Source organism: Salvelinus fontinalis, chromosome 4 (genome assembly GCF_029448725.1).
Source record: "Salvelinus fontinalis isolate EN_2023a chromosome 4, ASM2944872v1, whole genome shotgun sequence".
NCBI lineage: Eukaryota > Metazoa > Chordata > Actinopteri > Salmoniformes > Salmonidae > Salvelinus > Salvelinus fontinalis.
In genome coordinates, this window is record NC_074668.1 from 19673251 (window position 1) to 19690025 (window position 16775).

The 16775-nt window shown below is 43.9% G+C and overlaps 1 protein-coding gene across 2 annotated transcripts; it reads right to left on the minus strand.

Annotated features, from left to right (window-relative positions):
- Window positions 1-6849: 6849 nt before the first annotated feature.
- On the minus strand, window positions 6850-15642 carry lrp13 (low-density lipoprotein receptor related-protein 13). 2 transcript variants are annotated; one of them, XM_055919092.1, is made up of 21 exons: window positions 15306-15642; window positions 14969-15127; window positions 14539-14754; window positions 14177-14398; window positions 13658-13870; window positions 12809-13038; window positions 12397-12526; window positions 12056-12246; window positions 11736-11922; window positions 11339-11551; window positions 11026-11212; window positions 10551-10752; window positions 10061-10225; window positions 9685-9885; window positions 8815-9355; window positions 8589-8708; window positions 8269-8376; window positions 7944-8177; window positions 7270-7624; window positions 7023-7122; window positions 6850-6922 (listed from the first exon to the last, which is right to left on the minus strand). In XM_055919092.1, exons 1-21 carry the CDS (start codon window positions 15349-15351, stop codon window positions 6899-6901), a joined length of 4044 nt encoding a protein of 1347 aa, XP_055775067.1. In that variant the 5' UTR covers window positions 15352-15642; the 3' UTR covers window positions 6850-6898. The 2 variants fall into 2 exon arrangements, with proteins under 2 accessions (XP_055775067.1, XP_055775068.1); XM_055919093.1 differs by lacking the exons at window positions 6850-6922; window positions 7023-7122 and having other exon boundaries at window positions 7540-7624; window positions 7882-8177.
- Between the last annotated feature and the right edge of the window lie 1133 nt (window positions 15643-16775).

A 16775-nucleotide genomic window follows, 5' to 3' on the forward strand; every position in this document is an offset into this window, starting at 1 on the left:
GCTAAATGACTTAAATGTTAAATGTTAAATGTACTGAAGAGACTTGGGGAGGAGATGGCCCAATGATGTGTGGGGCTGGGGGAGGAGTTGTGCCCACATGGAATTCTTGGAACGTGACTATGTCAGTGACTGATGGCAGAGCTGTTGTGCCACCATCAGAAGTCAGACTAGGAGAATCAGTCACTGCAATGATGACTGGGTGTTGTGAAGAATACTCATTTTCTGGGCCTTTTATTGAATCCGCTGATTCATGAATGATCCATGAAAGATGGCGCCGGAAAGGATGCCTGCCGTTTTACTGGCTCTTAATCAACCGTGCTATTTTGTTTCGTTTTTTTGCATTGTTTGTACATAATGTTTTGTTTGTACATAATGTTGCTGCTACCGTCTATGACCGAAAAGAGATTCTGACGTCAGAACAGTGATTACTCACCTTGAATTGGACAAAAAAATATATATTTTAATGAGTTTGACGGTAAGGATATACTCAACACCCGAACAGGCCCTCATCCCAGTCATTCGCTGGAGAAAGAAAATGAGATTTCACGGAAAGAGATCAGGGTGCCGTGTGAGGATCAGGCGACGAGTGGCAAATCTCCCTTTGCCATCCGAACTGTTAGCCAACGTTCAATCGCTGGAAAATAAGTGGGACGAACTGAAAGCACGTACACTACCGTTAAAAGTTTGGGGTCACTTAAATGTCCTTGTTTTTTAAAGAAAAGCACATTTTTGTCAATTTAAAATAACATAAAATTGATCAGAAATGTTGTAAATGAGTATTGTGGCTGGAAACGGCAGATCATTTTTTTAAATGGATATCTACATTGATGTAAAGAGGCCCATTATCAGCAACCATCACTCCTGTGTTCCAATGGCATGTTGTGTTAGCTAATCCAAGTTTATCATTTGAAAAGGCTAATTAATCATTAGAAAACCCTTTTTCAATTATGTTAGCACAGTTAAAAACTGTTGTGCTGATTTAAAGAAGCAATAAAACTGGCCTTTAGACTAGTTGAGTATCTGGAGCATCAGCATTTGTGGGTTTGATTACAGGCTCAAAAGGGCCACAAACAAAGACCTTTCTTCTGAAACTCATCAGTCTATTCTTGTTCTGAGAAATTAAGGCTATTCCATGCGAGAAATTGCCAAGAAACTGGGGTTTGCCGTCGGGGGTACGCCAAATAGACGCCTCACAAGTCCTCAACTGTCAGCTCATTAAATAGTACCCGCAAAACACCAGTCTCAACGTCAACAGTGAAGAGGCGACTCCGGGATGCTGTCCAGTGTCTGTTCTTTTGCCCATCTTAATCTTTTCTTTTTATTGGCCAGTCTGAGTTATAGCTTTTTCTTTGAGATGCTGGCCTTCTAGTCAGATTTGCACAGTCGCCTCTTCATTGTTGACATTGAGACTGGTGATTTGCGGGTACTATTTAATGAAGCTGCCAGTTGAGGACTTGTGAGGCGTCTATTTGGCATACCCCCGACGGCAAACCCCAGTTTGGGTATACCTGCTGTAGACCAAACTATCTACCTACAGAGTTATCTGTATTTTTCGTAGCTGTCTACATACCACCACAGACCGATGCTGGCACTAAAACCGCACTCCATGAGCTGTATACCACCATAAGGAAACAAGAAAACGCTCATCCAGAGGCGGCGCTCTTAGTGGCCGGGAACTTTAATGCCGGGAAACTTAAATCAGTTTTACCTCATTTTTATCAACATGGTAAATGTGCAACCAGAGGGAGAAAAAATCTAGATCACCTGTACTCCACACACAGAGACATGTACTAAGCTCTCCCTTGCCCTCCATTTGGTGAATTTGATCATAATTATATCCTCCTTATTCCTCCTTATAAGCAAAAATTTAAGCAGGAAGCACCAATTACTTGGTCTTTAAAAAAGTGGTCTGATGAAGCAGATACTAAACTACAGGACTGTTTTGCTAGCACAGAATGGAGTACACCACCACAGTCACTGCCTTCATCAATAAGTGCACTGACGAACATACCCCAACCAGAAGCCATGGATTACAGGCAACATTCGCACTGAGCTAAAGGGTAGAGCTGCCGCTTTCAAAGAGCGGAACTCTAACCCGGAAGCTTATAATAAATCCCACTATGCCCTCCGACGAACCATCAAACCTGCAAAGCCTCAATACAGGACTAAGATTGAATCGTACTACACCGGCTCTGACGCTCGTCGAATGTGGCAGGTCTTGCAAACAATTGCAGACTACAAAGGGAAGCACAGCCGAGAGCTGCCCTTTGACACGAGCCTACCAGACGAGCTAAATAACTTCTATGCTCGCTTCGAGGAGGCAAGTGTCACTGAAATATGCATGGGAGCATCAGCTGTTCCGGACGACTGTGATCACACTCTCCGCAGCCGATGTGAGTAAGACTTTTAAACAGGTCAACATTCACAAGGCCACAGGGCCAGACGGATTACCAGGACGTGTGCTCCGGGCATACGCTGACCAACTGGCAAGTGTCGACACTGACATTTTCAACCTCTCCCTGTTTGAGTCTGTAATATCAACATGTTTCAAGCAGACCACCATCGTCCCTGTGCCCAAGAACACTAAGGTAACCTGCCTAAATGACTTCCGACCGGTAGCACTCATGTCTGTAGCCATGAAATACTTTGAAAGGCTGGTCATGACTCACATCAACACCATTATCCCAGAAACCCTAGACCCACTCCAATTTGCATAACGCCCCAACAGATCCACAGATGATGCCATCTCTATTGCACTCCACACTGCCCTTTCATACCTGGACAAAAGGAACACCTATGTGAGAATGCTATTAATTGAACGCTGAGCTGTAGTCAACACCATATTGCCCTCAAAGCCCATCACTAAGCTAAGGACCCTGGGACTAAACACCTCCCTCTGCAACTGGATCCTGGACTTCCTGACGGGCCGCCCCCAGGTGGTAAGGGTAGGTAACAACGCATCCACTACGCTGATCCTCAACACGGGGGCGCGTGCTCAGTCCCCTCCTGTACTCCCTGTTCACTCATGACTGCACGGCCAGGCCAGGCACGACTCCAACACCATCATTAAGTTTGCCGAGGACACAACAGTGTCAGTGCCTGATCACCGACAACGATGAGACAGACTATAGGGAGGACCATGTGTTTCAAGGACAACAACCTCACCCTCAATGAGATCAAGACAAAGGAGATGATTGTGGACTACAGGAAAAGGAGGGCCGAGCATGCCCCCATTCTCATCGACGGGGCTGTAGTGGAGCAGGTTAAGAGCTTCAAGGTCCTTGGCGTCCACATCACCAACAAACTAACATGGTCCAAGCACACCAAGACAGTTGTGAAGAGGGCACGACAAAACCTATTCCCCCTCAGGAGACTGAAAAGATTTGGCATGGGTCCTGAGATCCTCAAAAGGTTTTACAGCTGCAACATCGAGAGCATCCTGACTGGTTGCATCACTGCCTAGTATGGCATCTGCTTGGCCTCCGACCGCAAGGCACTAGAGGGTAGTGCGTGTGGCCCAGTACATCACTGGGGCCAAGCTTCCTGCCATCCAGGACCTCTATACCAGGCAGTGTCAGAGGAAGGCCCAAAAATTGTCCAAGACTCCAGCCACCCTAGCCGGAGCACCATGTCTAGGTCCAAGATGCTTCTAAACAGCTTCTACTCCCAAGCCATAAGACTCATGAACATCTGATCAAATGGCTACCCAGACTATTTACAATTTCCCCCCCTCTTCTACACTGCGGCTACTCACTTATCTATGCATAGTCACTTTAATAACTACATGTACATATTACCTCGACACCAGTGCCCCCGCACATTGACTCTGAATAGGTACTCCCTGTATATTGCCCTGCTATTGTTATTTTACTGCTGCGCTTGAATTATTTTACTTTTTTTTTAGGTATTTTCTTAACTGCATTGTTGGTTGAGCTTGTAACTAAGTAAGCATTTCACTAAGTTCTGCACCTGTTGTATTCAGTGCACGTGACATGATTTGAGTTGTAAGTTTGAAGGGAGGTTTGTGTAGCTTCAACCTCTGAGGAAGATTGTGAGGCTGGGTTAGGGTTAAAACTGTCTGGTAGGTCTGTCTCCTTCCAGGTGTCTGGTATTGCGGTCTCAGCGACTGTTGGCTGAAGGGTTGTCTATGGTGGACCAATGACCTCTGAGGATGACTCGAAAGACTTAGTTCTAAAATAGAACCTGTGCCGAATTACCCATTTTCACAAATATAAATCATATTTTGGTGTAGAGACAAACACAGCACACCTTTTACACTCTCACTATGTAATCTTGGACAGTATGGTGCAATAGATTTATTAGATGACAATTATAAAAGGGACACTAACTCACTGGTTTGGAAGATATTACCTTCACCATAAAGAAAGCATAAAGGGTGGTCCTTAGAATCTCCACTATGTTCCTTCATTTGTCAAAGAGTAAAATAAATGTAAGTAAAAATGTAGTTCATTTTCAGTTGGACCCTCAACAGTACTATGTGAAAAGACAAGTAGTAAAGCTGCTACACTAATCACGATCTTGATTAGTTGGAGTGTCCTCTTCAGCATTAACAGGAGTTTACAGACCAAATGAATACAAATTGAAAGCTGATGTTCCTACTGCATATCCTGTGCAGATAAGACTAGAATCAAATAGGACATTATGGACAGATGTTTGAATGGGGCATGTTTATATGCAAGACAAGATGAAGTGGGTGGGATCAGTAATTCATTTGACTAATTTCCATGGCAATATAAACTTCTTCCATTTAAGAATGATGGAGGCCACTGTTTTCTCGGGGACCTTCAATGTTGCAGAACTTTTTTGGTTCCCTTCCCCAGATCTGTGCCTTGACATAATCCTGTCTCTGCGCTCTACAGACAATTCCTTCAACCTCAAGGCTTGATTTTTTGCTGCCATGCACTGTCGACTGTGGGACCTTATATAGACAGGTGTTTGCCTTTCCAAATCATGTCCAATCAATTGAATTTACCACAGGTGGACTCCAATCAAGTTGTAGAAACAGCAAGGATGATCAATAGAAACAGGATGCACCTGATCTCAATTTCAAGTCTCATAGCAAAGGGTCTGAATACATGTTCTATTTATTAGTTTTTACAATTTTGTTCTCGCTTTGTCATTATGGGGTATTGTGTGTAGATTGATGAGGAACATTTAATCAATTTTAGAATAAGGCTGTAACGTAACATGTGGAAATAATCAAGGGGTCTGTATATTTTCCAAATGCACTGTAGATAAAATATTTCACCACAGGAATGTATTTCCACCACAGGAATGTTCAATTTCAATATGTGGTTACCAAATCCAGAGACTAGATGAGAAATTAGTAACTGAAGCGTCGATTGGCACATTAAATAGAAAAGACTGTCAAATACACATGCCCTCTCACGCAATCCAGGCCATGTCGCTCAAGGCTACATAAACTAATTTCAGAATCATAAGCCTTTAAAATTACAAACCAAGTAGTTTGGGTCCTGGTTGCAGGTTAGCTGAAACAGAATTTCAGCCGTGTGTTTGCAAGAAAAATGTATACCCCTTGACTTATTCCACATTACAGCCCTTACTCAAAATAGATTCTCACCCATCTACACAACACCTGATGAAAGTGATTTGAAATTTAAGAGTGTATTTGCATAAATATTCATTACTTTGTAGGCGATTACAGCAGCGAATCTTTCCAGGTACGTCTAAGAGCTTTCCACACCTTGATTGTGAAACATTTTCCCATTCCTCAAGCGCCTTCACAGGTTGATCATTGCAAGACAACCATTTTCAGGTCTTGCATTAACTTAAATCTACGTGAACTTTACTCTGCCACTCAGGAACAGTCTTCTTGGTAAGCAACTCATGTAGATTTGGCCTCGTTTTTGGTCATCGTCCTTCTGAAAGGACAAGTCATCTCCCAGTGTCTGGTAGAAAGCAGACCAGGTTTTCCCCATAGGATTATGCCTGTGCTTAGCACCATTTTTTCCCAGCCTGAAACTCCCATCATTAACACATTACAAGCATACCCATGATGCAGTCACCACTATAGTTGAATATGTAGAGTGGTACTTAATGTATTTACACAACACTAAAGACAAAAAGTTAATTGCTTTGGTCAATGTTCAGCAGTATTACTTGTTGCCTTGTTGCAAACAAGATGCATGTTTAGGAATTTTGTTCCATATAGGCTTCCTTGCCACTGAATTTGGTTAGTATTGTGGAGTAACTGCAATGTTCATCCATCAGTTCTCCCATCACAGCCATTTAACTCAACACTGGCCTCATGGCCATATCCCCAAGCGGTTTCCTTCCTCTCAGGCAACGACTTTAGGAAGAACGCCTATCTTAGTGACGGTGTATTGATACACCATCGAAAATGTAATGAACTTCACTATGCTTAAGGGATATTCAAGGTCTGCTTTTTATTTATACCAATAGGTGCCCTTTGCGAGGCATTGGAAAAACTCCCTGGTCTTTGTGGTTTAATCCGTGTTTGAAATTCACTGCACAACTGAGGGACCTTATAGATAATTTGACATGTTGGGTAGAGATGTGTTTAACATGATTTTTGAATGACTCCTTATTGCTCACATGCACTAGGTTGGTAACCAGTTTATAATAGTAAAAGGACACGGTGTTTGTGGTATATGGTCACTCTTCGCGGCAAGCCGCGCCACGACAGAAATATTGAGAGCTTTGACTTCATTACTAAAACCAATAAAGCATGAGTCATATCTTCTCAATTGTCAAATCTAGCCTTCTTTTTAAAGAACTCACAACTACCCTTCTGTAGAAATACTCAAAATGTTGATTTGCAATTGTGTAGATAAAGACAAACAGAACTGTAGAAAAAGAAACTTTATTGAATAGAAAGAGGCTGCTGATAAATTAGTTAATCCACAGACGACACCACTTCCTGTGAAATAAAAGCAAACGTATGAAGCAAAACATCCACTTGTATGATGTTTTCAATCACCTGCTTTAATAAAAAAAAACAGTATAACAGCATACTGTACCTCTGCAAAGTCACTGTTGGGTGAAGGTTGTGTAGAAGGAGCTTCTTCACCTTTCTCTAACTCAGTCATACTAGTCTGCTTTGCCACATGGTTGGCTCTCCTGGGAATGGAAAAGGTGAATATAATCTCAATCTTGACAAACTGGCTAAACGTCAGAAAGAATTCTGAAACACCATGAGAATAGATTGATATTGTGGAGACATTAAGGGGGAAGCCCTACAGTATCAAGCAGCTTGGTATGGTGTACCTTGTGTTTGCAGTCTTCCTCTTAACCAACGCAGCGAGGACACTGATAACAACAATACCAGCACAGAGGCCAACGGCCCCATAGATGAGTGGGCCTTGCATAGTCTTGGTGAGCTGGTCTTGGCAGGAGTCTCCACTGTAGCCTAAACCACAGGCACAGGAGACGCCCCCATTGGTCTCCACACACTCCCCATTCCCATTGCAGCGCTTTTCACTACACTGCTGGGCATCCAGGTTTCTCACCAGCCAACTGTTGTCCAGAGAGGTGGAGCCAGGATCTGCAGATATAGGAAAGCTGGGACTGGGAAGCTGGGTTGGGGCTTTGGCCTTGACAGAGTTCCCTTTGAGATGGACACCTGAGACAGAGGAAAACATAAGACCAGTTTGTATTCAAATTAGTTTAAGTTATGACAGAGTACAAGAGCTGCACATTTGTTTTTTCCTTAGCGCCACAGATTTAAATAATGATGCGTAAACACTTGTGGTCACCAAGACCAGGATTGAAGAATGCAGAGTTATTACATTTACATTTAAGTCATTTAGCAGACGCTCTTATCCAGAGCGACTTACAAAGTTATGATAGCTAAAATATTTGTAATTGAACTGTGATAACCTTTTCTTCAGCTCATAACAATGGGAAAGGGAGATTGAAACATTGATAATGGAAAGACTCGCAGTTCTCATCTGAAGTGTCAGAGCAGTCAGGATGTCCGTCACAGAACTTCTCCAGGGGGAAGCATGTGTGCCCGTCCAGACAGGGTCTACTTCCAGCTGGGCAGTGGTGGTCTGCGGCACAGTGTGTGACATTGACTGGCCAATGGTCATGGGCACACCTACAGGTCCTACCACCAGGAAGAGCCAGACACAAGTGACTGCAGTCTCCATTCCCATCTGAGCAGAGGTTGGAGCCTGGAAATGGATGAGAAAGAGTAAAGGTTGAAAGGTCACATATCAGTAAATGATAGAGGAGTGGGTTGTGTGCAAATGCGTCCTTTCTTACCCATCTGGCTGGACTTGCTGTACGCCTTCAAACTGACAATTTCAGTGTTTACCTCAAACCAAAGCTTCTTAGTCAGTGGATCATCTCTATACCAAACTTTGGTTGTGTCTGAAACATTTGATAGGAACATGTACATGATAAACTCAACATCAATGATAATCCAAAACCATGGTGAAAGGACTTTGGGTTCAAGATCAACCATTATCCTTGTTAGTTTTACTTTGGTTAATGACTAAACAGAGCCATCTACTAACCACAGTAAGACATAACATAGCACTAAGTTCGGGTGGAAGCAGCCGTTTAAAAATAATCCACATTACCACTGTCTGTCACCCAGAGGAGCATGCCGTTGCTGAGTGCAAATGCAGTCAGGCCATCCCCAGTCTTAAACTCCTTGTATCCAGTACCATCAACTCTGACAGAGCCGATCACCCCATAACCTAGAACGCAATAGACTTGTTGATAGAAAATAAAGTATTACCTCACCACTACTATAGATACAGTACAAACTTTTTTTTTTTAATCTATTAACATTGAGTTCCTCACCGATGTCAGCCCAGTAGATTTCATTGCCCTTGTTGGAGAAAGTCAGGGAGGTGGGCTGAAGAGCATCCTTCCACACTGGAGCACGCTTCACCCCATCCATGTAAGCACACTCCACCTGAGCGCCTTCCCCCTGCTTGGCCAGGTTGGTAAAACAGAGTCTTCCACTGAGTGGGTGAAGCGCTATGGACTCCAGACTTCCAATATCCTGAATTAACACAGCAGTGTGTTCCCCACTGGAAGAGGTGACCTGCAGCCGTGGCTGCTTGGTGCTACTCCAGTATACGCTGAGGGTTATCCAGTCTAGAGCCAGGGCTGTAACTGTGTCCCCTTTGAGTTGCAGGAACTGGCCGCGAGGCACCAAGCCGGTCTCCTTCAGCTTGAAGAGGACTACAGACGATTGGCCAGAGTCAGCTAGGTACAGAGTCTGATCTTGCAGGGTGTAATCCAACATCGCTGCCTCGTTGACATTGGGGAGAGGTAGGGCGAGGTGCTCCGGCCAGCTCTTCAGACCCACAGCACTGTGCATGGTCTGCAGGTAGATCTAAAAAAAAAAAAAATACATACAATATATACATATATAAAAATAAGTGTAGAATTACAAGGTGGAGAATCTTTGTGTTTATTCCTGAATTGCACACAAATGGCAAGGAAAGTCAACAGGGCTTCCACAGCCTTTCAAAGCCCAGGTTATTACTGACAGCTTTTGTGAAGGTAACCAAGCATTCCTAAACTCTTTAAGCTGCCATAAACTGAAATAAAACTCAATTCAAATTAGAAGACAGACTATTATTTCACACAATATGTACCTAGTGGCATTGAATATAGTGCAGTACCAAGTGAAATGGGTAAACCTGCAGTGGCCAGTCATACCTGTGTGACAACAGTTGGCGAGAGCACCAAGAGGAAGGGAGAGTTGACCAGGTTGGTGCAGGTGAGGCCATCCTCAGCTAGGAGCAGACCAGAGGGACACTTGCAGACCCCTTTGGGGCCTGGGCCCAACACACACAGGTGAGAGCAACGAAGGTTCTCACAGGGACTCTCATTGCTTGTCTGCAGAAGTGGATGAATGATCTGCATCCCAGAACGACACCCAAATCATTAAGCTTACATCGTCAAAAAAGGAAGAGCGATTGTGTAATTACAGCAAACCCATTCAATTCTGCAATCTTATTTAGGTGAAATGAACATAATGGTTTACATAATGCATGCATTAATATGCATTTGAATTGGGGGCTAGTATACTTGCTTTCAGTCCAAAAGGTTGTCCAGGTCGTTTGAGTAGAACTTCGCGGTTCTTTCCAGTGATTTTATGAGCCCTTTGAATAGTTCTCCTCCTGGTGTCTGACCAGTAGAGCAGGTCATTGTAAACTGTGACAGAGAACGGGTTGGTGGTCTCCATCATCTGCAGAAGCTTCAGGAGTGAAAGGAACAGAAATGTTACAATATGCCTTTATCAAGGCCTGGGGTACTTAACTAACCCTATGAGGTCCAGAACCTGCTGCTTTAGTGTTCTATCTGATCATTAATTGCACGCACACACCTGGTGTCCCACGTCTAAACCAGTCCGATTAGAGCAGAACAATGAGAAAAGCAGTGTAACTGGCTTCAAGATCCAGAGTTGAGTTTGAGGGATCTAGGGTATCCAACCCATGTGGATTTAATTTCATGCACCTTGGCATACAGCAACACGCACTACAAGTCTGATCTAGTCATACGCAAACCCATTTTTGTAGTACCTCAATGTCCCCGCCATCCAGGTTGGCTGAGCCGATGCACCGGAGCTTCTCATCCGTCCAGTAGATCCTCTCCCCTAGTGTGTCCACAGCCAGACCGCCTGGCCAGCTGAGGCTATGACTGACCACTACTCTCCTCTCAGACCCATCCATTCCTGCCCGCTCAATCTTCGCCTCGTTACCAATCTCTGACCAGAACATGATCCTGCAGTTAACCAAATCAATGGTATTTTATTATTGATTACTGACAGTAATGCATAAGCCATCAAAGAACATGATCCTATCATAGGACAGTAGTTAGACATCTCTAGGTGGATACCAATTCAATAAGCAGGAGCCTGCCCCTGATCAACACGGTTTAGCCACATGTATTAGTTTAGTCAACATCACCTTTCTCCAAATGTATACAAAATCACTAGAATAAAAGACTGTTTGAGTGGGTGTCGTTTGTGTTACACCTAGAAAAGAAAATACTTACCCCTTCTGTGGCAGGAGTGCCAGTGAGCGAGGTTGTTCGAAGTCCTCATCGAGGATGACTGTCTGATCCAGAGAGTTTATGATGGTTGAGTTTAATCCAACAGCAATAATCCGACCACCTCCAATGCCATCAATCCAGTACAGGTTTCTCCCTACCCAGTCAACAGCAATGCAATCAGATTTGATGCCTGTAGCGAGATTAAAAGGATTACGATTATGTTCGTTTTAGTTAACACTGACCTGTGCTTTTTATAAGATGTGCCATTTTTACAGTCGCAACCAGTTTTACAGATTCTCAGTTTAACCACACTAACCTTTGACAAGAGTTCCTCTCTTTTTCTGGTCTAGAGAGGACCATTTTATACTCTCTGAATCCAGGCTGACCCAGAACACTTTCTGATCCCTCCAGTCATAGTCCAGGGACAGGATGGCTTTCTTAGCAGAGGACACCAGGACATCCAGACTGCTGCTTCTCAGCCCAAACAGGAACAGCTCAGTCTGCACAGAGGCCAGTAGGTAGGGCTCACCTGTGGGAAAACACAAGTGGGTTGTTATAGGCCTATGTTGAATGAATAGGAGAGTACTTTCTCCAGGCAATACTCTGCATTCACAAAGTCTCCCTTAATTAAAAATATATATTTAAAGACGCCATCCAGCAGAGGGAATTTCCATGATTTGTCACTAAATCTGGATTATTTTATTAATAATTACCTGCGATTTTGCAGCGGCGGCCATCAGATTCCAGCAGGTAACCAAGGTAGCAGTGACACTGGAAGGAGCCCTGGGTGTTGACACATAGGTGGCTGCAAACACCTGGTCTACCACCTTCACACTCATCAATATCAACACAGGACACTGTGTCCTCTTGGAGTCGGTAACCAACCTTACAGCCACACCTCTACATCGGAGAAAAATGAAATCGTTAGAAGGGGTCACTCAGAAATCTAAAACATGACAAAGCTGTACTTCAAGAAGCTTTGTAATAGTAGTTGAAGCAAACTGCACAAGCCCCCCCCCCCCATATTACTCACTGTTCCCTGTGGTGTGCTGTAACAGTTATGGGCACATTGGGTTTTGTCTGGACACTTGGCTTGGCAGTTGCCACCCTCGTCAGAACCATTAGCACAGTTCCTGACCGTGTTACACACCACGGCTGTGTCCAAACACTCCCATGTACTACCACACTGGAACTGGTGAGAAGGGCATGTTGCTACCTGACCACCTGGGAAACAAACACACAATACCCAACTTAATCGATTTCTAATACTATCTCAGTTAAAGGCTTTTTTATTTACTGTTACAGATTGTCACCACATACTAATCCAGTAATTAACAAATCATACATAGATGAAATAACTTTAGAGATACTCACATCCTGCCTCATCACTTTCATCAGCACAGTCCTTTGTTCCATCACATCTCCATGCTTTGGGAACACACTGGCTCTTAGATGTACAGGCCCACTGGAAATCACCACACTTCAATTGGACCATCTTGCAATTCTTAAAGAGAAGTCAATATACTGTGTATTAGATCTAAGTTTTGATTTGTATCACGAGGCAAAAGCACATTAGTTTCCAACGACATCATTCAAAATCAATTGGGAGTCAAATGCATTTAGCTGTCTAGTCACGTCTACATCCTCCAAACGCAGAAATCTCAAATATTACCTAGCATGGGTGCCAATGTGTTCCTGCTCACTTGCCAACTCCTAATACATATGTCTTGCCAAACAAGGAGTTGGCAAGAGCAGAAACAATTGCACCCAGCCTAAATATTCCCACCTTTTCATCAGAGCCATCTTTACAGTCCTGCTCACTATCACAGACCCACTCCTCCAGCAGGCACTCCTGGCTTTGTGGGCACCGGAGCTTGGTGGTGCACTGGGGGGGCTTGGTGCAGCTCTCCTCGTCAGAGCGATCCCGACAGTCAGGATGCCCGTCACAGCGCATGCTTACGGATAAACACTGACCACTGGTGCAACGGAACTCACCACTATTGCAGCTATCATCAGCTATGGGTCAAAGGGGACATTTGAGTTTAACTTAGTTTGGGTCAGTGAAAGTAAAACGGTGGGAAACCCTGTGGTGTTTGTGCCACTGTTGGAGTATTAACCATCATTTCTTTCAGCGAGCAAATCACATTTTATTGGTCACACACGTGTTTAGCAGATGTAGCCAAACGCTTGCGCTTCTAGTTCCAAAAGCGCAGAAATATCCAACAATTTCACAACATACCCACAAATCTAAGTAAAGGAATTAAAAATAAATAAATATTTGGACAAGCAATGTCACAGCTGCTTAGACTAAGACACAGTAGAAAAATATGGAATGCAGTACGTACATATGAGATGTGTAATGCAAAATAACTAAACATTGTAATAGTGACATTAAAGTGGCCAATGATTTCAAGTCTGTATATAGGCAGCAGCCTCTGCTAGTGACAGCTATTTAACAGTCTCATGGCCTTGAGATAACAGCTGTTTTAGTCACTTGGTCCCCGCTTTGATGCACCTGTACAGACCACGATCCAATATTGTGCCAGGTCAGCTTAAGTTTCCCCCCCACCTTCACATTTTAGGACTTAAGGTCAACATAGCCCCAGTTCAGTAGTTCATTGGAAGTGAAACTTACCACAGTTGGCCTCATCAGTGCCATCCAGGCAGTCCCTCTCTCCGTCACAGAGGAAGGTGTCTGGGAGGCAGCGGGTGTTGTCACAGTGGTGAGTACAGCCCTCCAGGGGCTTCAGGCAGGCCATCTCATCAGAGCGGTCCTGACACTGGGCCACACCGTCACACACCTGCCTCTGGTCAATGCATTTCTTCCCATGTGCACACTGAAACTGGCCTGAATATACAGTACCATTTAAGTGCAATCAATAACACTGATAAATGGTGACCTGTGAGGACCATTTCAAAGACAGATCACTAAACATGCATACCATGCAGTGGTCTACGCAACCATGTTCTGTGTGCATGTGAGTAAATTACAGTATGCTAGTTAGTACAAAGGTTGTTACTTTAAGCATCTTACACTAAAGAGCAGTATTGTCATGATGTATTGTACAATGAAACCAAGGGCAGGAATATTATTTTCAAAACTTCAAACTACTGTTAATATATGTTTTTTAATTATCACTGGCGATTTTCTTACCACGTTCACATTCTAATATACACTCTTCCTCATCCGAGCCATCCTTACAGTCCGCCTCTCCATCACACACATGGTTGTAAAGAACACACTCAATCCTGTCCCGGCATGGTTTAGTGCCAAAAGGACACTTGGGGGGTACTGGTGCAGACATTGTGTTATTCCCATTGTTGCCATCCTCAGCAACATTGTGATGTTTTTTAAGATAATCAGTAGAGTCTGAATCTAGGGATAGGGTGAAATACTGACCTTACTACCAGAAGGAAGGCAAAAATAAACATCTCACAACTTCTGTAAGCTTTAAATAAGGATGGATCATGGTTTCAAAATTCAACTAAAGGCAAGTGACACTGAGGGGGCATTACCGCAGTTGAATTCATCAGTGCCATCCAGGCAGTCCCACTCTCCATCACAGAGGAAGGTGTCTGGGAGGCAGCGGGTCTTGTTGTCACAGTGGTGAACACAGCCCTCCATGGGATTCAGGCAGTCCAACTCATCAGAGCGGTCCTGACACTGGGCCACACCATCACACACCTGCTGCTGGTCAATGCATTTCTTCCCATGGGCACACAGAAACTGGCCTAGTGGATGATATAACACTTCAAGTGTTATGCACGGACAGATTGAAAGTGTGCATTTTTTGACTCAATAGATCTTGGATAACTACTGTGAATACTTTAAAATAGACCCTTTCCTGATTTAACGCAGTAAAATTGATGAAAGAAATTGAGTAGAAACCTTTTCTTCATAGATTGGAATGGATGCATTTGAAGAGGTACTCAAACAGGGACCTACCATTATTGCATGCGACAGTGCAGTCCTCCTCATCAGAACCATCCCTACAGTCGGCTTCTCCATCACACACATGTTGGTGGAGTACACACTCAGATCCATCCTTGCAAGGTTTGGTGCCCAGGTTGCAGTTCAATGGGATCTGCGCTGTTGCACTCAATACTGTTGGGAAGAAGTAGGGCACAACAAATCATACATTCGGTCTATAGGTTTAAGATGTAAATATGAGATGGTCTGAACGACGACACTCAAGGGAATTCAAGATAATCTTTCAGTAAATACAGCAATGTGAACTATGGAGGGGTGATTATTCACATCCATTTTGGTACAACTAGCTCACCTGTGATTTCCAAAATTTCTATACAAAGAAGCAAACAGAAAGCCATGCCTGATTAATGCAAGTGGACCAAATAACACAAGAGAACAGGTCAAGGATTTTATAATGATGCCAGGCGATACCAATTGAACCATCAGTGAGGGGGGAGGAGCAGTAGGCCAATTTGTAGTGTGGGACCATTTCAATCTCATTGCATACTCCTCACATCCTCTCTCTTTGCCTCCTTATCAAAACTCATTGGATGAGAAAGCCAGAGGTCCATCCCCTCTGGACTTCTCCTCCAATGGCATTTCGGGAAAGAGATGAGGCGAGAGGACGCAAGGAGTATGCTATTGAGATTGTCCCCCTAATATTCGTCTCTGAGGGAGTTCTTTATGCTGGCCCCTGTTGAACCAAGCAAAGGCCCGTCACGTCATCGGACGAAAGCGGGGAGGGAGGTGCTTTCATGACAACTGGGAACTCGAGAGAAAAAAAAACTAGGTCAAATCATGACATCAGTGATATTCAGGTCGGAAAGTCGGAGGTCTAGAAAGAGAACCGTGTTCTCGAATGGGAATTTGGATGACCGTTCAGTTTTTACATTCGGAGCTAATTTCTGACTTGCTGATTCGTTAAAAGCGGCATGTGTATAAATATAACCAGTTAGCCAGTCGAACATTTCAGAGTTTCCTAATTTCAACTAGCACGTGAACGCGGCATCAGATCTGGAATTCCGAGTTGGATAACCTTTCAAAATAATTTTTCCCAGTCGGAGCTCGTTTTTTTACGAGTTCCCAGTTGTCTTGAACCCACTGAAGTCGGAGAGTTCTGAGTTCCCAGTTTTTTTGAATGCCCGGGAGGCAGCCAAGTTCCAAATTGAATGCTATCAACTTTCAGCCGGTGTAAAACACGCCTACGTGGGGGGCAGGGTGGAATTTATCGAACCGCCTCATTGGTTTCCTTTCCTTTTCTCCTGCCTATCAACAGAGATACTGGATATAATGACGAGATGCTTGTGTCTCCGCCCTAACAATGGGATTCGTTGTCACACGGCAGGCTGTCAAGCTCCCGCCTATTCCTCTCTTTGGATTGGTTCGATGAGGGGTGTTGACGTCAACCACATGTATTCAATGGAGTGTGAGAATCACTGTGTTATGGAACGCCGTTTGGGTCTATGCTATCCTCATGGATATGCAGAGATAGGCCTACGCCGTCTCCAATTTCAATAGTGACAACTACAAAGTGTCACGTGCATCACACATATCAGTACATTCGTAATAAACTAAGCATTACGATACTTCTATTAGATCACGTATCAAAATAGCAATGGGTTTTATCTTGACTAAATTCGACACTCCCATTGCCCCCTATACAAAAATCCTCACTTGCTTAATACTTGAGACAGATTTTAAGCGGAAGAAACCAGCTCGCATCGCCTCTTCCTCTCTGCTATCACTATCAGACAGGAATTCTGCTTCTGCAGGAAAGCCTCGA

What these genes read in the sequence shown, in the direction of transcription:
- lrp13 (XM_055919092.1), bottom strand. Translation starts at nt 15,351, where the DNA reads ATGGCTTTCTGTTTGCTTCTTTGTATAGAAATTTTGGAAATCACAG. An exon ending in ACAGCACACCACAGGGAACA is followed by an intron (nt 11,923 to 12,055) that starts GTGAGTAATATG and finishes TCTCCGATGTAG; the next exon opens with AGGTGTGGCTGTAAGGTTGG. An exon ending in GACAACCTTTTGGACTGAAA is followed by an intron (nt 9,886 to 10,060) that starts GCAAGTATACTA and finishes TCTGGGATGCAG; the next exon opens with ATCATTCATCCACTTCTGCA.